The 25031-nt window shown below is 57.9% G+C and overlaps 1 protein-coding gene across 1 annotated transcript; it reads right to left on the reverse strand.

Annotated features, from left to right (window-relative positions):
* Window positions 1-182: 182 nt before the first annotated feature.
* Window positions 183-9227, reverse strand: PPP1R1B (protein phosphatase 1 regulatory inhibitor subunit 1B). The gene is made up of 7 exons (XM_057318006.1): window positions 8729-9227; window positions 6984-7044; window positions 6672-6694; window positions 6141-6216; window positions 2745-2951; window positions 1083-1202; window positions 183-991 (listed from the first exon to the last, which is right to left on the reverse strand). The coding sequence occupies exons 1-7, from the start codon at window positions 8807-8809 to the stop codon at window positions 942-944; spliced, it is 618 nt and encodes a 205-aa protein (XP_057173989.1). The 5' UTR covers window positions 8810-9227; the 3' UTR covers window positions 183-941.
* Window positions 9228-25031: the final 15804 nt, after the last annotated feature.

Consider the following 25031-nt stretch of genomic DNA (forward strand, 5'->3'; position numbering starts at 1 on the left):
CTAGTACTTCTGTGGCCCTTCCTAAGAGTGCTCTGAGCTTGTCTGCAGGAAAAACCCAGACTAGAGGACCGGACACTAGAGTCCAGGTGGCCACCCACGAGGTCTTCCACATAGGGGAACCTGTTTTCCCCCTCCTCCCTCTCCTTTCCCCTGAAAGAGAAGTCTCAACACGGTTATTTACAAAGATTTATTTATTACGGCACAGGAGTGGTTCAGGCCTGGAGTCAAGGAAGAGCGGAAGGGGGCAGAGCAGCTGGAGGACAAGGAGAACCTGGCTTCCCCACCGTGCGCCCCCCTAAGGACATATACTAGGCGGCATTCCTGGCATCAAAGCACAAACAAAACGCAACAAAGCAGCCTCTGCTAGTCCATCTTCCAGGCACCCAGGCTGGGGAGCAGGGGTGATAAGGGGAAGATTTCCAAAATGTCGAGGTTGAGGAGAAGGATGCCTGAATCCTGGGCCCTGGTAGAAGCCAGAGAGGGGGGTGGTAACTTGAAATCCCCCATGGGAGAGGGGATGGAGAAGGATCTAAGGGCACCTACAGGTTCTCAGTACCCTCTTTCCCCAGATCTTAGGGTCCTGCCCTGTGGGTTTCCTGTGCCCAGGAGAAGGGTCTGGGGAGTAGAATTTTGGAGGATAAACCTTTGCCCCCCCTTACTGGATTATCCAATGCAAACTCTCTCACATCCCGCCTCCCTCTGGGTAAATGGGGGAATGACTGGCAGGGTTAGGCATCAGGCAGCAAGTGCCCAGGGACTCTGGGCATCAGCCAAGGGTGGGCAAACAAGCAAACACAGACCAGCCTTAAGTCTTCTAGAAGTCAGAAGCCACAGCCCTAGCGAGTGAGGGGGAGGGGTACAAATAGGGTGGGGGCAGAGTGGGTTTCCGGGGAACAGCAATGCCCCCTCCACTTCCTTCTAAGCGATGCCCGGCCGGGTGCCTATGTGCCCGGCTCAGGGTGGGCGGGGCGCTGTGGCTCCTCCCCAGGCTCTGCAAGGCAAGCGGAGGGACTCAGGGCTTGGCCACGCCCATAAAAAAATCCCATCCCCACCACCGAGCCTCACCATTTAGTGAGCCTCACCATTTAGTGCCGGGTCTTCCACCTGTTCCTTGGAGCTTCCATCTCTCTGGGGCTCATCCAGAGGGGGTGGGCGCTCCCAGGGTCCTTCCAGACCCTGGCCACAAGCTGTCTTCTGCCCAGCTGGGGATGGGAATGAAGGGATAAAAACACTGTCTCTAAGTATCCGTTCAGCGATCCTGGAGCAGGAGCTGGGCCTCTCTGATGCCAGAGGCGAAGCTTTCTGAGGGCATCATGGTATAATGGAGAGAACGCTGGACCAAGAATGCTCTCCCAGTGACTAGCTATACAAGTTAGATAAGTCAGTTATTACCGCTCTGAAGGAGACGGTGAGAAGGAAATTGCGTAGATCGCCTTAAATAAGATAATAGTTAATATGCTGACCAGACCAGCACCGGCACTCCAGGAGTGGTACCAATTGATATTTCTGCTTGGTAGTCTTGTCATCTGACCCTCTGCCCTGCAGCTTTTCTAGAGGGAACAGTCTCCTTGCTCCCTCTTGACCTGTCCTAAGGGTCTCAGCGGGAGTTGACTCAACTTCCATCTGGAGCTTTTGCTCCAGCGTTGATACCCCACTGCCAGAGACGCAGAGAGAAGGGCCAAGCCATTTTGTTTGAGTGCAAGGGCTGGACACGGCAAGCAGGGGTGGTCGACTGTTTCTCATCCCCATAAATAATGGGACCAGAAAGTTTAACATGCACCGGGAAGGAGAGATACGGCACAGCCTTCCAGAGCTAAGCATGGAAAACACAGGCATGGAAGGGGCAGAGATCTTTCTGCCTCGGAATTCTCTGGGCCTTGGGACCCTCTGTGGAGATTTCTGGATCTGGGGCCTCCAGCTCTGAGGCCTTTTGTGTAGGTCTTAGGCCCCTCCTTGATCCCTCTTCCCAGACAGTTGGAGTTGGAAGTGCGAAGGACGAGGCTCGTTCTTGAATCCTAGATTCTCCATCTAGACACTAGAGGGCACCCTCTCACCTCCAACCCAGGAAATAAAAGGGGGAGAAACCTCCACAGGGTCCTGGGGAGGACTGAGGAACCAGCTCTTTGCCTCCCAGCAGAAACCACATCCTACGTTTAAAAACGCAGGTAAGGGGCGCCTGGGTGGCTCAGTCGTTAAGCGTCTGCCTTCGGTTCAAGTCAAGATCCCAGAGTCCTGGGATGGAGCTGGCATCGGGCTCCCCGCTCAGCGGGAAGCCTGCTTCTCCCTCTCCCCCTCCCCCTGCTGATATTCCGTCTCTCGCTGTGTCTCTCTCTGTCCAATAAATAAATATAATCTTTAAAAAAATAAATAAATACAAATAAAAAATAAAAATAAAAACGCAGGCAGTGGGGGCAGTGGACCCTCTTAGTTCTCTATCCCTGCATCTCCTGCACCCCTCACAGCCATGGCCGGGAAGTCTTTTCTTGGGTCTAGCCTCAAACCTCATGTGGCCTTGCCGTAATTCTTAGGGAAGAGAGGAATTACTAGGGACGACTTGATCGGGAGTGGGACTGGGTCAGGATGGGAGTAGGCCAGGTATCCAGTACGGCACCTGTGGGTGGGAGGATGGGGAAGCTTACATGTGTGAAAAGCTGTGAAGGGGGAAGGGTGCCCCAGGACCCTCGAGGAGGACCTCACCTAGCCCATGCTGGTGGGACCCAGGCTTCCCTGCCCCTTCCGCTTACCAGGCCCCCTGCAGCCCTTCAGGACTTCAGCCTGGCTGTCCTCCTCCTCCTCCTCCTCTTCGTCATCGTCCTCCTCCTCCTCCTCGTCTTCCTCTCTCGGGTAGCCCAGCTCCCTCAGCTCCCCCAGCTCATCCTCTTCCTCCGAGGCCTGGTTCTCGTTCAGGTTGCTGATGGACTGCAGGTGAGACTCGGCAATGCGCTGCACAGCTGGCACAGGGGGCCCCGGGAAGACAAGGGTGAGCCAGGCCAGGAAGCAGCCCATGGAGCTGGAGGAAGCTGGAGGGGCCTGCGGCCCAGCTTCCCAACTGCCTTCCTGCCGCCTGGGGCACAGCTAGCCCCCTCAGAGGTCTAGTTCAAACGCTAAAGGTCACAGGTCAGTCTGCTGGGGGCCAGACCAGGGCAGAAGCAGCAGGGGGTAGAGCCTTAATCGTGTTGAGCTCCTAAGCTGTCCAGGGATGCGGACCTCCTCTGAGGCCCGAACCATAGGGTGCCAAGCTGGACAAGACCAGGCAGGTACAGCCGCAGCTGAACATTCCAGGGCAGGGGCGCTCGCTTATCCAAGGACCCCGTACTGGAGATGGTGTCCACTAGCTACAGCCCTGGCGAGAAGGCATGGGACCCGTGGGCCAGGGCCTGCGGGATTAGTCCCTGTCAGTTTCTAGCGGAGAGGCCAGACTGCCTAGGGCTCATTGCTTACCCCGATCCTCCTGGCCTTGGTCCCCACCCCCTGGCACTGCCCCTGTCATAGATGCCACTCCACACATCTCTGCCGCAGGTGCAGAGACTGGGGATATAATCATCTACAGCCAGTGAAGTTTGAGCCTGGGGATGTGGTGTGCTCAGACGCAGCCCCCACAATCTTGACCCACATCCCCAAGCTTCCAGCTCCCTCTGTGGTGACCTAGAAAGCAGCAAACACCACCCACCCCCCCAACACCACCAAGGCCTGCTGGGATAGGGCCTAGGAAAGGAACAGTGTGGGCAGCTGAGGAGAAGTTTCCAAAAGATGGAAAGGCCCAGGGGGTTAGGAGAAAGGGGCCAGGGCTGGGGGATTCTGGGGGAATGGCAGGGGTTGACCGGACGCTGTGAGGAGTGGCAGGGGCAGAGGCGGCAGGGGGACCAGGTGGGATTTAAGAACGCTTGGGTAGCCGACCTCACAGCTCACAGGGAGGCTGACAAGCTAGGGGCCGGAGCTGCTACAGCTCCTTCTCGGTAAGCAGGGGGCCCCTCCCCTCAGAAAGCCCAGAGGGGTAGCTCCAGGCTGGAAACCTCTGGTGCAGTGAACAGGGCACCACACTCCTGCCAACTTGGGATGGGCACAGAGGGCACATTGTGTGTGCCCACGGCCCCGCCCTGCCCCAGGCTCCCAGCCCGGTGCCTCCCGCTGGCTCTGGGCAAGCTACCCAGGCAATAAAAATGCAATAAATCGCCCTGCCCTGGCCTTGGGGACGCGGCAGAGCTTCCCCTTGAGCCAAGTGTGAGAGCTCGGCCTTGGAGAGTCCCCCTCAAGCCAAGACCCGGTGTTGTCCACCCTCCCCTGGAGGCCCTCAGCTTCTCCCCTTACAAACCCCCAACCCTGCCAGGAGCTCTCCCTGGCCCAGAAAGGGGCTGAAGCCTGCAAAACAGGGCCCTCCAGGTACAGAAGGGTCCTCTGAGGGTTGGGGGGAAGGGAGGAGAGTAGGTGGCTGCTCCAGCAACCCCCAGTCGGGGGAGGGGGGCGGCGGTGAGAGTTTAGTTCCAGAACCACAGTGACAATAGGTGTGCAGCGCCCGCCCGCCCCGCCCCTGCTGGCGCCCTAGGAGCAGCCAGAGTGCTGCGCCTCCCCTCGTGCCTCTCTGGGCTCTCTGGGGTCTCCCCCTCGCCCTCCCAGCTGTCTTCTTCTCTATCTGTCCCCATTACTGGGGTTCTGGACTCCCCCAACCGGAGTCTCCCTTTCGAAGCCGGAAGGTCCCTAGCACAGCCCCCAGACTGCCCTGCCTCTCCCAACTGCGACCCTGCTAAGGTGTGGCCCAAAGGGGCAATGGCGGCGGGAGACCATTTCTAGCCCTTGCAGGGTGCCCGGGAAGCCCCTTGGCCCTATCCGCTTCTCCATGCTCGTGACCAAGAGCCCAAGGGGTGGCTCTCGGCCCTCACATCCACTCAGCCCTCCCCAGCCCAGGGTAGGGAGGAGAGAGAGCTCTGTTCTCTCCTGAGAAGATGCCACCACCTCCCTCATGCCTCCTTCAGGGGCAGGCCTTCCTGCACATCCCTACAGGTGGGAAGTCCTTCCAGGTGCTGTACCCACTGCCCACATGCTGTCCCTTCCTCTTTCTGTCCTGGGGAGGAGAGAAAATGCCCTTGCCCTTCTCTCTTCTCCTCCCAGCCTCTCTTTGCTCTAACCCCGGCAGGCAGGCTGACAGGTAGGCTGACAGGTGCGCCTGTTGACCTTGGCGGTTGCTGGGAACTCATTAAACCCACCCCCTCCGAGGGAGCTCCCAGCACACCCTTCCGGTCTCCTCCCTCCACGGGAGGAGGGGGCTGGCCAGGCAGGAAGAGCCTCAGGCCAGAGCTCAGGTGGGGGTGGGAAGGCATCCTTTGGCTTAGGTAGGAAGAGACCCTCCCCACTCCCTCAGCTCCATGCCCTCTCCTCCGGGTGTAGGTTCCCCAGCTTTGCCACTGGAAGCCAAATCTCCAGGCGGACTCTGTGATTTCACCCCTCCTCCCCCGTGCACATTTCCTTCCCTCTTCCTAGAATGCCCTTCCATGACTTGCCTGCCTGTTGAATGCCTACTCATCCTTCAAATCCAGGCTTAACCCTCCTCTCATCTGTAACTCGCTAAGACCCTTTGAAGCAAAAAGCCCCGAGAGGATGGGGGCCAAATCTGACTCCTCCCGTTTTGCCCAATGCCCACCAGAGAGGCCTGGCACACGCTAGGTGTTCTTTAAGTGTGTGCTCTAGGAATGACTTGTGTTTCAATATCGAAAGGAGAAGCAGGACCAAGCAGCAACCAGTTTGCCGACCTGTGCGAATGTTCTTCCGGGGGAGAGGGGAGCAAGGTCTGCACCTGGAGAAGGTGCTGGTTGGGAGGGGGGCCAGAAGGTGGTCTGGCACACACTTGCAAAGAGGAAGTACAGAGCTGAATGTCTTTATGTTGATGATACTTGCCATTTTAGGCCAGCCGCCTCTTTTCTTTCAACCCCACAACCTGATTTGAAGGCCCGCAGCCACCCCTTTCAGCCCCTGCGCCCATCTTTACAAGGGCAAATTAAGAAAGCTCTGGTCCCTAAGTAGTGGTTGGGGTAGACAGGACAGTCCCTCCCCACTGACAAAAGCTCGACATTTCACCTCCTTCCCCCAATGTCAGCCCAGTCCCAGGGGGTCAAGGGGCCAGCCACGCTGATGGGCGGGGGGAGTACCTTTCAGCGAGGGGGGTGTGTAGGCACATGGGTTGGGTCTCTTCGACTTGAGGTGGTGCCCCTCTCCTGAGGCTCTCTGCCAGGGTAAGTGCCAGGTTAAACAGGCTCACCAGAGGCCCCCTCCCTTCACCCTTCCTCCATTCCACCCCAGCCCCAGCAATCCAGGCCACAACGGCTCTAGCCTCTGCTGATGGGTCCAGACACTGCTGCCCCTCAGGTCCGGCTAGGCTGCCCTGTTGCTTTGGGTGTGTGTGTTGCAGGGGGTGGGGGGGTGTTCTTCCATAAGCTGTAGCCTGGCTCAGGGCAGAATCCAGGGTTCTGGAGGCCCAGCCTAAGTCTGAGCAGAGGAAAGACAAGGGCAGGGGAGTCTGCACCGCTGGGACTCTGGCACAAGGCACTCTTACCAAGGTGCCAATGGATATGCTAATGTATCCTCCCTGGTGGCACCCCGTGTTAGTCGGGAAGAATCCTGTCTAGCCCACCACAAAGGGCCCCCAGCATCCCTCCTTCCAGCTGCCCCTGTTAACTCACCTGGTGAGGGGAGGCCTCCTCCTCTGAGAGGCCATCAATGAACCAAGGGAAATCACCGAGGGAAGAAGAGGGAGGACGGGATGAAAGGGAAGAGAGAAAGAGAATCTGAATTACTTTCTCCAAAGGCTCAAGCTCTGGGGAAAGTGTGCGCTTTCCTTCTGGGTGTTGGAAGGTCAATAAGCCAACCCAGCAGAGTCAGGCTCCTGATCTTATCCACTGCTCAGTCTCCTACTCATGGGACTTTGACAAGGGCCCCAAGAAGGCATCAGAGTTAGGGTGGGGCCAGGGCTGGGGCAGCGGGGAAGGGCCCACCTGGCGAGGAGTGCTCTGAGAGCCGGAACAGCATGGCAGGGGTTGGTCTCCTGCGCCGGATCTAAGGAGAGGGAGAAAGAGGTGGGGGGGGGAGGGGAGCAGGACAGACACCTGCACCACCACCACCCCCCAGGCAGCAGGGAACAAACAGTGCTTTGAAATCCCCAGGGAGCCTTTGAATCAAAGACTGTCAGAGCTGAAAGGAACTCTATAGTTCACCCAACCCCCTCATTTTACAGAGGTGAAAACCCTGGGCTCAAAGAGGTTCGGCCAAGAGCTCAAGGCCACACAGCTCGCCAGGCTGAGGAAGGCGGAGGAAAACCCATTACTGATTCCTAGCCCATGCCTGTCCCACTCCAGGGCTCCTCCAGAATGGGCATCTCCCTTTCCACCTTCCCCTATCAAGGAGGCCTCTCTTCTCCGGCTTTTGCAGATATCAGACCTCAGGAGCAGAAGCTGGCTGGGGAAGATGCCCCATGGGCCATGGCACCCACGTGGCCCTGCCCACCTAAGGTCAGCTCAAGGGCTCCAAAGAAACCGGATCTCGCTGCAGAGGGAGGCTGAGCCAGGGCACCGCAGACACCTGCAACCTCACACTGAGGCTCAGGTGTGGGCCTGAGCCCCAGACCCACCGGGTCCTGGAGGCATCATCCCTGGAAGGCTGTGACTGGCTCTCTCTAGTAGTCTCTCGCAGGTTGAAAAACTCTGGGCCCAGTGCTCATAAAAAACAAAAAGTTGCCCTCCTTGGTAAGGGAGCCAAGCTGAACAGTGAGAGGGTGGGGTGGGGTAGCACTGAGCACTCCCAGTAGCTGCCCCCACCCCCAGCTTGGCAATCAGACCAACTGTCAGTTAATTAGGTCCCCTCCAAGCTCCAGGGAAATGCACAGAGAGAACCAGGTGAATGAAGCTGAAACTGCCACCCGCCCCCCCTGCCAAGCTCTCCAAACTGCCCTCCAGATCCAAAGCTGCTTAGACCCAGGACCCAACCCTCCCCCCTCCCCCCCGGCCCCCCTATATCCCCCCTCAAATGACTTGGCTCCACTCTCACTGCGCTGCTGGGTGTCCGGGGTAGCTCAGCAACAAGTGAACACGCTACTTTCGGGGGGGCGGAGCCCTCTTCTCCTCTCCCTCTGTCCACTCCCACCACCTCTGGAGGCCTCTGGACCCCCAGGCAGGCGCTCCAGAGAACTCAGTACTCTGTGAAGGGGTCCGGCTTCTGTGACGACTGGTCGCCCCCACCCCCATGTCGTGTGGCTCTGTGTGGGGCCTGGTAGCGGCAGGAGGTCAGAACAAGGCTCTGGCCCCGGCGCGGGCACACACGGTGGGACCAGAGGGGGACAGAGCATGGGGTCGCGAGGTGGAGGCCCCCTCTGTACAACGGGTCAGCGCACCACGTGTCTCCCTTCCGACCGGCTCTGGCTGCAGCCAGGACGCCGCGGTCCCGGTGGCAGCCTCGGTTAGGAGGACGCCGTGCACGGTCCAGAGCACAGTCTCCCCGCCCGGGGATGGCCCGGAACGGCCGGGCCCCCGACGCTCGCCGCCCGGCCTTCTGCGGCCCCGGGAAAAAGTTGCCGGAGTCCGCTGCGAACTTCACGCGCTGCCCCGCGCCCCCGCGTGTCCGAGGCGGCCCGAGACGCTCCGTCGCCCCCCACCCCCAGGCCGGTCCGGCCCCGGCAGCGCCCCGCCACGGGAGGAGCCCCGGGTGTGTTGGGGGCGCTGCCGGGGGTGGGACGCGGCCCCCTTACCATCTCCACCTGGCGGGGGTCGAGCTGGCTGGGGGGCGCGGGCACCGAGAACTGGATCTTCTTGCGGTCCTTAGGGTCCATGGCGGGCGGGGTGGCCGGCAGGGCTGGGGGCGCGCGTTTCGGGGTCCCGGGCTGCGGTCCGGGTTCGGCTTCCCCGCGCTGCTCGGGGCGCGGCGGCGAGCGCTGGCTGTGCGCTGCGAGGGGGAGGCGAGCGGCTCACGCTCAGATAAAAATACCGCGCGCTGCGAGGGGAGGGCGCGCGAGCGGGAGGGGGTCGCGCCGGCTCAGAGCGCCCCCAACTCTCGGATCCCGGGCTCGCCCGCCGCGCCCGCTGCAGCCTGGGCTCCCGGCTCGAGGGCTCGGGGTCTCTGTCCCTCTCCCTGAGTCTCGCCTCTCCCTCCTTCCCTCGCTCTCTCCGAGGGTCTCTGTGGGTGTCTCCGCCTTCCTCTCTGTCCCTCCCTTCCTCTCCGTGCGCCTCTATCTCTGCCTTTCTCCGTCCCTGCGGGTCTCACCCTCTGGCCCCAGCCTCGGGGTCCCCGGCCCGTCCCCTCGGCCTGGGACTGGCGCTCGGGGGCTTGGTGGGAGGGCCCAGGGGGAAGTGGCCAATGAGCACCGAGAACCATGTTCTCCCCGGGCCAGGAGGAGGGTGTGGAGTGTGAGCCAGGACCCGGGGAGCAGGCTGGGGGCCCCCTGCAGTCTCCCGAGAACTTGAAGCTGCATTATTGATGGAGTCCAGCAGGGAGGATAATGGGGGGGAGGCCGGGGGCGGGGGTAGGGGGTGGGGGTAGAGGGACAGCGGGGAGACCGGACTCTGGCTTTAACCCCTTCGTGGCTTGGGTCCTTGGAGTTTCGCGAGGAGGCCTGGGAGGTCCTCAAGAAACTACCACCAGCATGTCACGCTGTGAATGGGGGTGTCCTAGAGAGCCAGAGAGTGTGAAAGAGCGAGTGTGTGTGGGAGGACACGTGTCAGTCATCATGGTAGGGAGTGTGAGTGCCAGGGGCCCTGCGGTGCCTGTAGCTAGGGAGCTTGTTGGGGGGGGGGGGGTCCGTGTGGCATGAGCGTGTGTGAGTCTATGTGAGTAAGTGTGTCAGAGTGTCAAAGATGCGGGTGTGAGTGGCAGGGTGTGGGAAGGCTGTGTGCTGGGGGAGGGTGTGGGTGTGGGGGAGGATGTCAGAGGCTGTCAAGGTGATGGGCTGGCGTGTGGCAGCTTGTGGGGGGTGAGGGGCTGTATCCACAGCTCTAGCCCGTGCAGAAGAGGGGGATGAGGTTGTAATCCTGGGGGGTGGGGGGGGTAATGTGTCCCTGCCCTGAGGTACCCTGGGTTCACGTGTCTCCTGTCTTTTCTCCCCGGATCTAAAGCGGGGGAGCCAGAGCCAGCCCAGGGGGACAGAGTTGGGGGGCTGCCTGTGCCAGTACACGTGTCATCACGTGTGTGAGTTTGGTGCATTCCGGAACAGAGCTGGGGGGAGAGGTGTGTGTGCTCATTTCTGAGGTGTGAGCCTCTCTCTCTTTGCAGAGGTGTGTGTGTGTGTCTCTGGAGGGAAAAGGGAGGAGCTGGCCCTGGGGGTTAGAGTCCCTGTTTATCTGTCCAGGCCCTGGGTATATCTGCAGGCCTGTGGGTGAGCACCGGAACGCTTCTCTGTAGCGCTGAGAGGATGTGCAGACGTGTACATAAGAGTGTGTCTTCCTGGGGCTCTGTTTGTGTTGGCTGTCTTCTCTCCTGGTCATGCTCAGACCTGGAACACCAGGAGCACTCCCCTGCCCCACCCCCTCCAGCAACTTTTCCACTCCTAGCCCCAGCATGCTGGGTCCTTGGCAGAAGGGAGCAAGAGACCAGAGAAGCCTTGGGAAAATGGGGTCAAGGGCATGACGTTGCACCCCAGAGTCACCCAGAGGGTGGCAGGAGAGCAGACCTTTGCTTACAGGAGCCAGGAGTCCTGGCCACTCAGCTCCACTTCCCGCAACCCCAGGCCTGGTTCAGATCCCACTGTGTTCGTTCACTTACATGCTTGTCGGGAAAACAGCCAGATGCCAGGTCTTGACCCAGGGGTGTGGGCATCTCTGGCAGCCCCTGGCTTGGCCTAGACCCCTCTTCCAGGTAGGGTGTGCTGGGGAGTGGCAAAGAGCAGTTTGGCAGTGCCTTGAGAGGGTAAATAAGGAGGTCCTGAAAGTCAGAAGGGGCGCAGGAAAGGCATGGCCCAGGCATTATACCTGAGTGGCCACTGGGCCAAGGTGAGGGTGAGGGGCCTGTGGCTTCCGGTGCTGGGGAAGCGGGAAAGTCCTGTAGCAGGGTGAAGGGGGACAGAGGACAGAGACTGGGAGGCATCACCACCAGTCACACCTCAGAGCCCATCAGAGTGAGAAGGCCTTGGGGGCGATGGCAGCTAGGCTCCTTTGACCAGGGGGGACTCATCTAGGGAGGTTCTGCGAAAAGGATTCGCTCCCTCGGAAGCCATAAGGGAAAAATTCCCCTGACCTAGGCTGGGGCAGCTGAGAAAATAGACTCCCCATCTGAGCTAGGCCGGGAAGATGGGGTCTTTGGGGTGGAAGGGAGGGTCTTTACCCTTTCCCCCCAGCCTTTGCCCAGGCCTCCACAGCTCTGGCCGCAAAACCTGGGCCAAGAAGGGTGGGGAAGCCTGGCTGACAGAGGAAGAGACACAGGGACAGACAGGAAGGGAGAGGAAGGGAAGAAGGATGACAGAGACAGGAGGTGAGAGAGGGAAGGTGGGGAGGCAGGACAAAGTGAAAAGAGAGAAAACACATGTGAGAGATGGAGAGACAAAGGGAGAAAGAAAGCCTCACCATGGAGAGAGGCAGGAGACAGAGATGGAAAGAGAGTAAAAATAGCTCAGCATTAAGATAATTGCAGCTCACAGCTCTGCCCTCCGTTAGGAATTAAATGAGGTTTTATTACTTTGATTTTTCTCTCCTGGATCCTACGCGACTTCTCAAGAACTTGGGGAAAAGTTTTTCAGGTGGGCGGCCAGGTGGCGGGGGCTGCGTGGGTGACAGAGGAGGAAGGGAACGGGACTTCTGGGAGCTGGGGGAATGTGGTCAGGGGCAAGGGGTGGGGTGGGACTAGTGAGGGTGGGGGAGCAGCGGGAGCTAGGAGATGTGGCCGCCAGTCAGGCACATGGGGGCGGGGGACTAAGAAGCAAGGGGCCAGGGTGACCTCCATTCTCTTTGACTTAGAATTAATCATATGCAAATGAGATGTAAAAATAATGTGCCACTCCTCGGTTATTATTCTTGAGTTAGAAGCATAGGCGGTTGGGTCCAAGAAACAAAATCAAGACCTTGTTTGACTTAACTCTGATTGAACTATGGGTCTTTCTGCTTGGACAGACAAAAATAAGAATTGTAGTGTGCCTATTAATGTGTCATAGGTCTCAACACACTATTTTGAGACATGTCCTTCTCACCGTTTCTCTTCACGTCATTGCCTGCTTGCAGCCACACTGCCCGGCATACAAGAGGCACTGCATTCACCTTTTCTGGAAGGTGAATTTGGAAGGGAGGTGTGAGACCTTTGACTTCCTTCAGGGAGTTGGGGAGAGTGGGAGATGGAGAATATTCCCTCCCTTCCCTCAAGCCAGATATGGTCAGGTGGACAGAACATACACTGAGGACTTGGACAGACCTGGGTAGGAAACTTGGATCTATAATTTACTGTGTGACCTTAGATAAAATCTTACCCTCTCTGTGCCTCAGTTTCCTCGTATTTCAAAGCCCACCTCACATGGTAGCTGTGACTATTCAATAAGATAAAACGAGTAAAGCCTCCAGCCTAGTGCTGTACTCTCTCTCCAGAGGTCTCCAGCTTCCCCGGAATTCAGGGGTGCGGTTCCTAAAAGGGCCAGCAGGTGGCGGAGTCGGCCAGGGTTTGGGCGGCTGAGCTGCTGGCACTGCGGGTCTGTAGCTGGGCATCACACCCGTGACCTTGGCACCACGGAGCTGAGCAGAGCTGGTCGGGTTGGCATGTGGCAGCTGGAAGGGAGGCCCCGGAAGCCCTGGGAAGCAACCTTAGAGAAGCCGGGGAGCGCTAGCTGGGCACACTGGGGCATCTTTCCCTGCCGAAGCCGCTGGTGAGGAGATGGGAGAGGGAGGAGGGGCGAGTTCCAAGGCCCGGAATTCCAAGGCTCAGAAACCCGTGCACAAGAAGAGGAGAGGGCAAGGGCACTGTCAGCCAGGATAACAGTGGTATCAGGACAGATGAGCAATCATCTGAAACATTCATTCAACGTATTCATCCATTCGCTCATTTATTCATCCATCACCCATCCCTTTGCCCACTGAATTGGGTTCTTTTTTAAAAATCAACTTTACTGGGGGGAGCCTGGGTGGCTCAGTTGGTTAAGTGTCTGCCTTTGGCTCAGGTCATGATCTCCGGGTCCTGGGATGGAGCCTGCATCCGGCTCCCTGCCCAGCGGGTAGCCTGCTTCTCCCTCTGCCCCCCCCCCCACCTCCTGCTCATGCTCTCTCTCTCTCAAATAAATAAATATTTTTCAAAAAATCAACTTTATTGTATCAGAGTTTCTATATAATAAAACATACTATTTCAAAATATACATTTAGGGGTGTCTGGGTGGTACCATCGGTTAAGCCTTGGACTTTTGGTTTCAGCTCAGGTCGTGACCTCAGGGTGGTGGGATGGAGCCCTGCTTCCAGCCCCACGTTCATTGCAGAGTCGGCTTGAGTTTCTCTCTCCCTCTCTCTCTGCCCCTCCCCGCATTAAATATAAATATAAATATAAATATAAATATAAATATAAACATAAACATTTCTTTCGTTCTTCTCTTTCTTTTTTTTAAAGTAAGCTCCACTCCCAGCACAGAGCCCAACACGGGGCTTGAACCAGGACCCTGAGGTAAGACCTGAGGTCATATTAAGAGTCGGTCGCTTAACCAGCTAAGCCATCCAGATGCCCCTAAAATATACATTTCTATGAGTTTCTGAGAATTTTTAACAACATATGACCACTACCACAACACACATATAGAACATTTTCATTACCCGAAAACGTTCTCTTTTGCCCATCCAAGTTAACCTTCCCTCCCTGTTCAGTGGGTGTATCGTAACTCTTAACATACTCTTTTGAGAAGTGTCCTTCCCACCATTTGCACCATCACCTGCCTTCCATGGGGCCCAGAATACAGGCGGTGCTAAGTGCTGTAGGGGGATGGGCTGAGGAATGAATGGATGAACGGGTGACATATATGGAGCATTTACTCTGTGTTGGGCACTGAGCTAGGCCTTTTAGATGTATGATCTCATTTAAACCTCATTAGTATCGGTCCATTTTACAGACTAGGCAAATAAGGCTCAGAACTTGTGCCCAGAGGGTTCACTGGGTTCGCAAGAAGACAGTCTGACTCCAGAGCTCTCACTCTTTACTGCTGCCTTTAATACATTCAAGATGGGTGCGTAGAAGATTGCTTGGATGCATTGGACCAGGCTTCTCTGTGGCTCAGCATCGGACCCGGTTTCTCTCCAGCCTAGTTTGGACCCACAAGCGGGGGCGGGGTGGGGGGGGCAGGGGAGAGGGTTGGGGAGCACAAATCAACGTGTGGAGGCTGCCCTCTGGTGGCAGACATGAGTACAGCGGTGTCTCTGCCCTCTGGCGCCCTCAGGTAGGATGCTGCTGAGAAGAGCGAGCAAGCAGGCAGCCCACAGCGGGGCCAGCCTCAGCCCCGGGCACCTGGAGACCCCCTGCTCTGGCCACTGCCTGGTGCCCCCCGAGGTGGCAGCTGAGGCTGCCCCCGAAGAATGCCAGCTGCCGGAGCCCGCCGCCTCCTACCCCCTCCACCAGCCCTCACACACACTCCGATCCCGGTCCAGTCGGCTGCTTCCATTCCCTGAAGAAGAGGCCCTAAAGTTAAAACAGCTGTTAATTTATAAACCAATTTTTCCGTGACTGCTTAATAAATCGCCAGCAGCTGCTCTGCCCCCTCCTCCTGCCCAGGCACCCGGCCCTGAGGGCTGCGTGGAGAAGCTCAGAGCCGCCAGCCTGCCCCTCCTGCCTCCTTCCCTCAGTTCCCCAACTTGCCCCCCATTCTCCTAGGAACGGAGCGTGTTGGGGGGAAAACCCTGATGAACCCAGCTTCTCTGGGCTTTGGTACAGTAGAGGGGTTAGGATGGATTTTCTTTCCTAGAGGGTTATAGCCCAAAGCCATCCCTCCCAATGCCCTACACCCCTCCTCCCCCAGGACTCCCGGGCTCAGAAGGTAGGTGTCAAAGGTCTTCTTAGGGCTGGGGAAGGAGGGTGTCCAGATTCCCTAAGGGAGTTCCCCTGAGACACTGGGAGCTGAAAGGACCCTGGGCTCCTCCCTGAGAGCCAGAATCTCAATTCCCTGGATCAGGGTGGTCTGCCTGACAGCAGCAAACTGACTCCCTGACCCTGCTCTTCTGTCAAGGGTGGGCTGAGAGGGGAATGCTGGGATAGCATCCCACTCTGGGGGGATGCCCATCCCCAGGATAATGAGAGGAGGGATCTGGGCCTCCTGAACATTCACCTTACCCAACTTCTACTAGCATGTAAAGGGCACCATGAAAATCTACGTGGGGTGGGGGCCGTGTGCATGACAGGCGTGAGGCATGTTCTTTATCTTTGCATCGGCCAGTTCCAAAGGCACCCACCCAAAGGTCTGCTGCTACTGTGATCCCTGACTCCACGGGGCAAGGGGGTCAATCTGGCCATGCCCTGTAGCCACAGGAGCTCAGCAGGGAAGGGGGAGCAGGGTGGTAGAGCACACCAAGTCGGGAGTTCAAATCCTACCTCCCGCTTGCTAGCTGTGTGACCTTGAGCAAGTAACTGAACCTCTCTTTTCTTCCTCCCCATTTCCATTAATAAAATAGGCATGCGAATTATAAAATTGTGCAATTCTCACAAAGTGAGGCACATGAAGTGCCTGGCACATAGTAAGTGTATGCAGAGTGACGGTGCTCTCTGCTCCTCCCCCTGCTGCAAAGAGCGGAGACTGAATTTCTTGGGTCCTCTCAAGTAGTAAATCTCAGAGTGAAGGTGTTCGGGAGATTTCCACGAGAAGGGAGAAGGGGCAGGGAGGAGCAGTGGGGCAAAAATTACGAAAAACAACCACCATCACCGCCACCAGGATTCTGGAGTGATCGAGCTGTGACTGGACTTTCCCACTCTGTTCTCCTCCCATCGCTCTACCTTCCACCTCCTCCTGACACCTCCAGTAGCCGAGGGCCTTCCTCAGGGGGCTTCTGCTTTTTGGGAAAGAAGAAACAGTCTCCACCCCACTCCAGTTCCAGAGCCCCCACCTCTCCAGAAGAAAGTCCTCCCCACAGTCTAACTGAAATCCCTTCCTTCTCTTCTTCTCGACTCAGCAGGGGCTGTCAGGACCCCATCATGCCTCACACCCAGTGGGACGGGTCGGGGGCATCAGAGACCCAGCTCAACTGCCGTCACACAGGCTGCGAGCAAACCTGGCCTTGCTACATCCTCCCTGTGTGGCCAGAACAACTTAGTCAACCTCTCTGAGCCATGGGTTCCCTGACTCTAGAATGGGGAAAATCCCAGATCCTACGTCCTGGGTGGTCGTGAGGGTTGGCTAGGACACTGCCCTGAAGTTTTCAGCACAGGGCCTGGCTCTCAGCAGGTGCCAAGGACATGGTAGTAGAGAGTGAGGGGGCAGAGTATGGTGGAAAGAACCAGATGCCAGAACTGGACCATCTGCTTTCAAATTCCACTCTGCTACTCGCCACTGAGTGACCTTGGGCAAGTCACTTGACCTTCTGGTGCCCCTGTTTGTCCATCCATAAAATGGGGACTGTAACAGAACCTATGTCACTGGGTGGTCGTGAGACATCTAGAGCTCTCTCCATCTCAAAAATGTTCGCCTGAATTAACAGCACTGTCAGTCGCTGCTATTATTATCAGCCCCACCAGGGTACTGACCGCCCCCCCCACCCCCGCCTTTGGGCTTTGCCCCACCGAGCGGCTTGTTGATGGCAGAAGGTTGGAAGGTGAGCAGAACCAGACTGGAGACCCTGGTACCGGGGACCCTGGCTCAGGGCAGGCCTGCAGCCTCTACTTCAGTGTTCCCACTCTTCTGGCATCCTCTGGCTTGGGCACAATCGGGAGGCACAACCCGCTGCCTCCCTGAGTCAATGGTCCTGCAAAGCAGCCAGACCCCTCCCTGTGCCCAGGTCCTGACTACCTCCTGGAAATAAAGCAGGGTCCCGGGGGCCCACTCAAGCTCAGGACTGCTCTGCCAGGGTGCCAGCTGGTGCCCACGGGGGCGGGGCAGCAGTTTGATCATGTGGAAAGGGAAAGCTGGAGGCTTTCCTGGGTGGCCCCCTTTCCTGTGTGGCCCCCACCAGAGATGTGGAAAGACTGGGGCACCCAGGCCATCCTAGTAGCTCCCTTTCCCTGGGGACAGGGAAGCAGTGAGGGCTAACCTTGGCTTTTCCAGTGCCTCAGTTTACTCAGCCATCTTGAGGATGGAGTCTTCATTTCTGTCTCCCTGGGGCCCCAGAGGGCTTGGCATTGGCCTCACAGCTCCTTGCCCTCTTTCCTCTCTTAAAGAAAACGAGCTCAGCCTACTCCTTCCCGCCCGGTTTCTCTCCTTAGAAGCCACCCGGGAGGACACTTAGCCCCGGAGGGGAGGGGAAAAGCCAACTCATTGCTGGAGACCGCCTCTGTAGGGCGGGGGCTGCGTCTCCGAGACCGCCCTGGGCACCAGCCCCGCCCGGGTAGCCCCGCGTTCCCCGCCCCTGCCCCCTCCCGCCGCCACTGGCCCTTTAAGAGCCTCTCCGCGCGCTGCCGTCCCGGATCAGCCAGAGAGACCATTAAAATTTTATGCAGAATGAAAATGGGCCAGGTCTCCAGCTTCCTCGCTCCCATCCAATGATTTATTACTCGCAAATACCACAGAACTAATTAGTATAGTAATTAATTAATACGCATTTGCATATTTGCATGTGCAATTAGTGCAGTGGAGTGATTACTGGGAGAATGAGGGGCCCCGGATTGTCAGATGTGAGGGGGAAGTGGCCTGGAAAAGAGTTAGTGGGAATGAACTTTGTAGGGAGCGCGAAGGCGGGGAGGGAGGGGGAAGCGAGCGGAGGCCAGGCGGGGGGCGCCGGGGCGCAGGGGCGCCTCGCTGGGGCGCAGAGCCGCGGCGCAGGGGAGCGCCAGACCTGGGCCCGCCCGCGGCCGCAGGACGCCGGTCGGGGGTCGCGACCCGGGCGCCCCCGCCCCGCCCGCAGCCCCGCCCCGCCCCCGCCGCGTGGCACGGCTCCAAGCGCGCGCCTGATTGTTATGCATTGTGTTTCTTGTTGCGAGCGGAGCCGGGCGGAATGGGGCTGGCACAAGCTGTTTCCCTGCCACGCGGCGGTGGCACCTTAAAGGGGCAGTGTCCTCTTCCAGCCGCCGCCGGCCCGCCTCCGCCCCCGCCGCCGCCACCTGCGAGCCGCCCGCTGGACCCCCTTCCGGGAGGTCACCGGCGGCCGCAGCCCGGCCGCGGACGAGAGGGCGCGCGCGGGGCCTCTCAGGAGGTGGCGCTTCCCCGGGAGCGGGGGGCGGAGGGGGGGGCGCGGGGCACGTGCCGAGGGAGCCTGGCGGGCAGGAAGTCAGGCTGCTAGCGGGGATTGGGCGGCCGGGGCGCGCCGGGCCCGGTGCCAGGGGCCGGGCGGGGGCGGTGAGGAGAGGACGGGGAGAAAGCCAGGAGGAGAAGGACAAGGAAGAGAAGGAGCGAGTGGCAGGGTCCCTGTGGGTGCCAGGCGCTTCCTCATAGGATGCCGCTTTGCCTTATCTCACAAAGATTCTGTGAGGTGGGGCTCCGTATTCCCATTTTACAGACAGGAACAGAATGGTGGGACAGGCGGCTAGTGATCAGGAATAAAGTTGATCCAGCTGGTCCGTCCATCCCCACGTGCGCAACGTGGTGCCAAGGGCCAGGAGAGGGAGTGCCAGGACATCAGGGAGGGCTTCCTGGTGGAAGAAGCCCCTCACTGAACCTGCAAGGTCCAGGAGGGCAGCTTCTGAAGGAGCTGAGGGAAGAGGGAAGCATGTTTAATGTGGCAGCCTCTCCCTGTGTATGGAAGGAGCCTGCACCCACCCAGGAGTAGAACTGTGGAGACACCCACCACGACCCTGGCTCCTGTGACTGGGGGCCTGGATGGAGGGCAAACCCTGGGCACCAGTCCTTCCCTGGGCACCCTCCTTTTCCCTCTCTATCCCAGGGGCTGCTGGTCCCACCGTGTAGCCAGAGCGGGACTTTCAGAGAAAGCAGGACCCTCTGTAATAGTGCAAGAGAGCACAGACTGAGAGTCAGAGCTCGGTTCAAATCCCACATCTGCCACATACTAGCTGGGTGACGTTGGCACAGCAGTCTCGACCCCAACTTCTCTGTGCTTCCGCGTTCTTGTCTTTAAGTGGGGTTAATAGTAATCCTGCCTCTGAGGTCCGGGCGAGAATGAAGTTAGATAATGCCCGGGAAGCCCAGCGTCTGGTACAGATAACACTCGGCATTGTGGTTATTACATTATTCTGGTTTACATATTACATTATTATAGAGGGCTTGGAGGCCCCAGGGACAGGGGATTGGGGACATTCCCAAAGCAGGAATTGGGGTCCTAGTTTCTAGCTCCAGCTCAGTCACTCATTTATTGTGTGACATGAGGCAAGTTACTCTTCCTGTCTGTGCTGTGGTTTCCTTATCTGCTCAATGGGGCCTTGGTCCATGAGGGTCCTACCCCTAGACTCCTCCCTTCCCTCCCTGAGCCCACCCCACAGGGTAGTGAGGTAGGAAAGCGATGGCAAAGTCTCCTTCACACTCTGCCGGGCTCCAGTCTCCCAGGGGCTGAGCCAGGAGGTATCTGGTTAAATAGAAACCTCCTGGCCATTTCCTCAATGTACACTCCACGCCCCACCATGGCCCCTTGGGGCTGTCCTCCTGTGAGCACCCGCACCGCTGCAGGTGTGATCACCTGTGCCCACGGCCAGCCTCTGGTGCCCCAGCCACCCATGCTGGGCTCGAGAGAAGCATCAGAGAGCTGTCCAGTATCAGGTCCCCAAAAGTCCCCAGCGCAGATGTCTGGCTCTGATTGCCAAGGGAGGGAATCAGGAAATGCCCAGGTTGCAAGGAAGTTCACCACAGAGCCCCCCTTGGGGGAAAGAGAGCCCAGGACACACATGCTGTCCTCTGCTCTTAGCCATGCCCTTCCCTACCCCATGGGGACTACCATCCCCCATCCATCAGGGCCTAACCACCGGCAGTGCGCTTCATAACCAGCTTTTACGTCCTCCCATTAGTTCCGAGGGAGGTAAGCAAGTGGGCAGGTGGCATTAGTCCCATTTTACAGATGAGGAAGCAGAGGGTTGTGGAATCTGACCGAGATCAAGACCCTGCTAAGACCGGTGCTCTTTTGGCCCCCTCGAGGTCCCTCTTCATCTGACTGCCTTCCTGTGTGGACCCTTGGAATAGCAGGGGCAGGACGTCCTGACCGCTCACTTGGAACACCGAGGACCAGAGCTCCATGAACAAAGATTTTAGAAACTAAAGCTGAGGGGCGCCTGGGTGGCACAGCGGTTAAGCGTCTGCTTTCGGCTCAGGGCGTGATCCCGGCGATCTGGGATCGAGCCCCACATCAGGCTCTTCCACTATGAGCCTGCTTCTTCCTCTCCCACTCCCCCTGCTTGTGTTCCCTCTCTCGCTGGATGTCTCTATCCTGTCTCTATCTCTGTCAAATAAATAAATAAAATCTTTAAAAAAAAAAAAAAGAAACTAAAGCCGATGCGGGGCTTGAGGCAGAATCAGCCATATTTGGACAGGGCCGGGGGTTGAGGCAGCATTTTCACACCTGTTAGCCTGTTTGACACGACAGTCCTGGCAGGCTGGTTTTATTGTAATTATCATGCCCATTTTACAGAGAGGAAGGCTGACGTGCCATGTCAGTTCCAGGGTTGGTGGGGAGGCTGAAGGCAAAGGAGGGAGGGCTTCAAGGAGGGCCTTCCTGTGGGTGGGTGTCCGCCCCCCGCAGCCTTCAGCTTCTGGGCAACACCTAGCACATGCTCCCACAGTGGCAGACAGGCCTTTGCGGCCACAACCACTTATTGAGACTATTCTGCATGCCAGGCTCTGGGCCACTTCCTGCCTTCGAGGAACACACTGTCTGATGAGAGACCCCCACAGGGCACAGGGCAATACCTCTGCCTCTCGGTAGAAGTGTGCAGAAGCATTAGAGGAGACCAGGTAGGGGCATCTAACCCAGAGAGACTTCCGGAAGGAAATGATGCTTAGGCTGAAAAGGCGAGGAAAGGGGAGAGGGTGCGCCAGACTGAAGAAACGACAGGGACAAAGGCTCACAGGCACGAGGTTTGTGAAAACAGAAGCAGCTTCCAGCCACTGAGGGGCAGGGTTCAAGGCAGGGACAAGTGTCGGTGAGAACTGGGCAGCAGCCCGGGCAGGGGTGTCCCTAAGGAGTGTGGCCTGCTCCTAGGGGTTATGGGAAGCTAATGAAATGCCTCCAGACCATGTTTCCAGATAGGATGGGCAGGATGGGCAGCCTTGGTCCTGTGCGGGAAGCCTGAGGACCAAGACCCCGTGGGCAGTAGGGGCTTCACGGAGAAGGAGAGCCTGGACAGGGCCATAAGACAGAAGGGGTCTGAGATATTGGGGGGTGGCTTTGGGGAGTAGCATCAGCAAAGAGGAAAAGGCAGTGGGAATGGGACTCAGCCTTGTCCCTGGACCTCAGCTCCCTGCCGCAAGCCCTCCATCCTCCCCTCTGGGGAGTTGCCTTTACCCTGTGCAGGGTCAGAGCGGGGTAGAAAGGGGAAGGACCCTGAGACTGGTGAGACGTGTTTGGTGTGAGGCTGGAGCAGGGGCTCTAGAGCTGGGCTGTGGGGCCTCTGCGACCTCAGAACCAGGACCTGGTGCCCAGTGAATGGGAGGCAACTGTTCCCAGGCTCAGCCTCACCCCCATGACCTCTCTCTGAGGGTCACTTTGAGGGGAATCTGTGACCCCCTATCTCAAGTCCAGCTCCTCAGACTGAAATTTGTGCAAAAGGCCGGAGGAGGGGCCTGGGAATTCTGAGCTTCACCAGGGACCCTGGGGCTTACTGCTAATCCCCTAAGAGATTCTCTGGAGAAAGGCTCCAGTACCCTCCAACTCTCAGCCAGGCACTGACTCAACAAGCATTTATTGAGCACCAGCTCAGTACGGCCTGCGCGAAGCACTAGACTGTTGAAATATAAAACAAGTAGCTACCACATCAAATCAGGGGGACAGATGAGTAAATGGATCCTCCTAACAGAGGGTGGTAAGTATTGAAGCTGACCTGCCCCAGGGGAGTTTCCAGGAAGGCTCCCAGGAGGAGGTGTCCACCCAGGAACCATCCTTGTGAGGAATGAGGGTAAGTCTGATAAAAGGGAGACTCAGAGACCAGCACCCATCAAGCAAGCAGCTCATAGAAAAACATGGCTCAGAAGCCAGAAGTTATGGGGCAAAGGCCACTGTACTCTTGAAGCAAGGGAACAATCCTGAGGGGGCTGGCTTTTCGGAGGGTGAGAAAGTCCCCCCCCATGGCCCTTTGTCCCAGGTTGGGGGCAGGGTGGGGAGGGGGCAGGGTGAGGCAGGGTTCTGCCCCAGGACTCTCAGCATCCTGCCTGGCCCCAAGCGTGTGTGCCCACCCCGCTCTGGGTGGGGCCTAGGCCCAGAATGGGAGCCCAGATCATGGGCAAAGGAGAATCCTGGTAGGGAGCTAGAGGTCAGGACAGGAGGTCAGCAGGTAGGAGGGGGGCTACACCTCACCGGTCTTCCCTCTCCCCCTCCCCCGTGGCACCACAAGGCACGCAGCCGCATATCACCCGTGCCAGCCCTCACCTCCCGGCAACGTCGCCGCATTCTCAGCCACGCCATCTGGCGTGCCCGCCGCTCCCCAGAACACTGCGGCGGGCGGGGGAGGGGGCAGCGGGGCAGGTGCCCACCCCAGAGAGGGGAAGAAGCGGCAGGTCCCCCTCCCCCAAAGCCCTTTTGGACTTGAGGTGGGGCAGGGAGCTGGGGAAGGGGGTGGCAGGTGCTCTTCTGCTTCAGGAGGAAGCTTCAAGCATCCTGAGCGGATGGAACAGGCGCCGTCTGGGCAGTGCCAGCCTGCCCCCTCCCCTTCCTCCTCCCCCCACAGCACAGCTCCTGCCAGCGGCACGGGCCCTCAGAGGATCTCCAAATTCCTGCCCTTCCCCTCAAATCGGAGGTGGGGGTGAGAATGGGCTGCCCCCTCCTCACCGTGCTCCCACCGTCATTCTTCACCCGCCTGCCCACCTCAGGGTGGGGGGAGGCCCTAGGACATGGCCAGAGAAGGGACACCTGGGTTCTAACCCACCTGCTCCCCACGGCTTGGCACTTTGGTGGGACATCAAGTCTCCTTCTCCAGCACACTTGCCCCCACCAGTCTTATTTGGGGCATGGGAGTGGTGGTGGCAGCTGGCTCGGTGTCCTTCTGGGTGTCAGAATGGAGTGGAGTCTTCACAGATTTGTGTGTCTGTCTTTGCCTTGGTGGAGCAGGGGGTGCAAGGAGAGCAGTTTTATAGCACATTCATCCTGTCCCCTGAGCAAGATTCCCCTAGACTGCTCAGGAATGACCTGTCCCCTCCCTCTCTCTCTTTCTCTGCCTGCCTCCCCCCTGCCCCCCATCAGGACCTAAGCCTGCACAAAATGGCCGCCACCCCTCTGAGGCAGCCATTTTAGGTGCCCAGACTGTGGCCTCCCTTGGGATGGGGCTATGTCTCCATGGGAACCTCAGACCCTCAGCTCCCAGCTCCCTCCATGGGGGTGGGCAGCAGAAAGGGAGTCTCACAGGCCTGGCTGAGGTACCCACCATTCCCCTTTCCCTCTCAGAGACCCAGAGGGGACTAGGCCCCTCACCAACTCCCTTCCCCCAATGCCAGGGGGAGGAACAGATGGCATCTCTGGGTGTCCTTCTCCTTCCGTCTCCTTCCTTCCATTTCTGGCTCTTTCTGTCTCTCCGTCACTGCATCTCCGCATCTCTGGGTGAACAGAGAGGAGCATGTATGTTCCTGTATGTTCATGCTTGTTCGTGTGGATGTGGACACGTGTGTGCTGTACCTCTTCCAAGCCTGTGTCTGAGGCTGGCCCATCCCACACCTCCCTCTGTTCCAATTTTCCCCTGTTTTTTATTGTATCTTCTAAAAAAAAAGTTGAAACGTGTCGAGTGAGAAAAACTTGTTCCATTTTTCTGAAGGAAGAAAAGACAGGGGCAGGAAGCAGACTTAGAGGGATGAAGTTGCCCATACCCGCCAGTATGCCTAACCCGACCCCCAGGCCTCCTCCTGTGGGGGTGTTGAGAGGGCCTTCTCAGACCCAGATTGCTGAGGTCATTCTTGACAGGAGCCTGAGAAAGATGGAAGGACTTCCCAAGGGCTTCCTCATCCAGAGCAAGGTATTGCTTCCTGCCCCGAGCAGAAAGCAAAGCTGGTGGGGGTCCATGAGACCCCTGGTGGCTTAACCCATCCCTCAGTGTCCAGAAGAGAAGGCAGAGGGTGTCTCTCTCCCCCAAGGAAGTATTCATTCACTTACTCATGCGTTCATTCACCCATTAATTCAACAAAAACTCCATTCCTTTATGGACAAAGCATTCTGAATGTGTGTGTGGGTATGTGCAAGAAATTAATATGGTAGAGCATGTTACAATTTACAAAGGGCTTTAAGAAAAATGAGAGATGGCATTTATTGAATGCTCACTATATCACTGGCCCCGTGCCACCTCATTATAGGTATTATCTCATTTAGTACCAACAGCAGCTCTATGAGGTGTAGTATAATTATCCCCATTTTACAGATGGGGAAATCAAGACTGAGAGAGAGTATGCAGCCTGCTCAAGGTAGCTGGCAATCTTTGACGCTAGTAAGTGGGGTTGGCCAGAAATCAGAGCCCAAAGCATGTGAATGTAACCAAAATATCATATGGCTGGCATGAGGAGAAGGGCCCCATGTCAGGATTGAAGACCCCACCCTCAGGAAAGGGACAGTAAAGCTTTTGACGCTGTGCTCAAATTTGGAGAGGGACTGGCTGGCATTCCTGACCTCGCCTGAGGCCCATCCCTTGGCCTCTCTTTCTTTGGCCATGCCCAGAGTGCCCTAGACCTACCTGCCATAGGAGGATTCTACCTTCCCAGACCTAAGACCCGTGCATGAGTGGTGGAGAACTTAGCATCGGCTTCTCTCCTTTGGAGAACACTGAGGCAGATTGCCAGGTTGTGGAAGGAGCACTTGGCTGGGAGTCGAGCCCCTAGGTTCTAGGTCAGGTTCTGCTTTCCA

Source organism: Ursus arctos, unplaced genomic scaffold (assembly GCF_023065955.2).
Source record: "Ursus arctos isolate Adak ecotype North America unplaced genomic scaffold, UrsArc2.0 scaffold_24, whole genome shotgun sequence".
Taxonomy (NCBI): domain Eukaryota; kingdom Metazoa; phylum Chordata; class Mammalia; order Carnivora; family Ursidae; genus Ursus; species Ursus arctos.

Bases quoted from the DNA above. Each gene is read 5' to 3' on its own strand.
- PPP1R1B (XM_057318006.1), bottom strand. From the start codon at position 8,809: ATGGACCCTAAGGACCGCAAGAAGATCCAGTTCTCGGTGCCCGCGCCC. The intron at 7,045-8,728 runs GTAAGGGGGCCG...CCCTCTCCTTAG, and splicing joins ACCCCCGCCAGGTGGAGATG to ATCCGGCGCAGGAGACCAAC. The intron at 6,695-6,983 runs GTGGGCCCTTCC...ATGGCCTCTCAG, and splicing joins CTCAGAGCACTCCTCGCCAG to AGGAGGAGGCCTCCCCTCAC.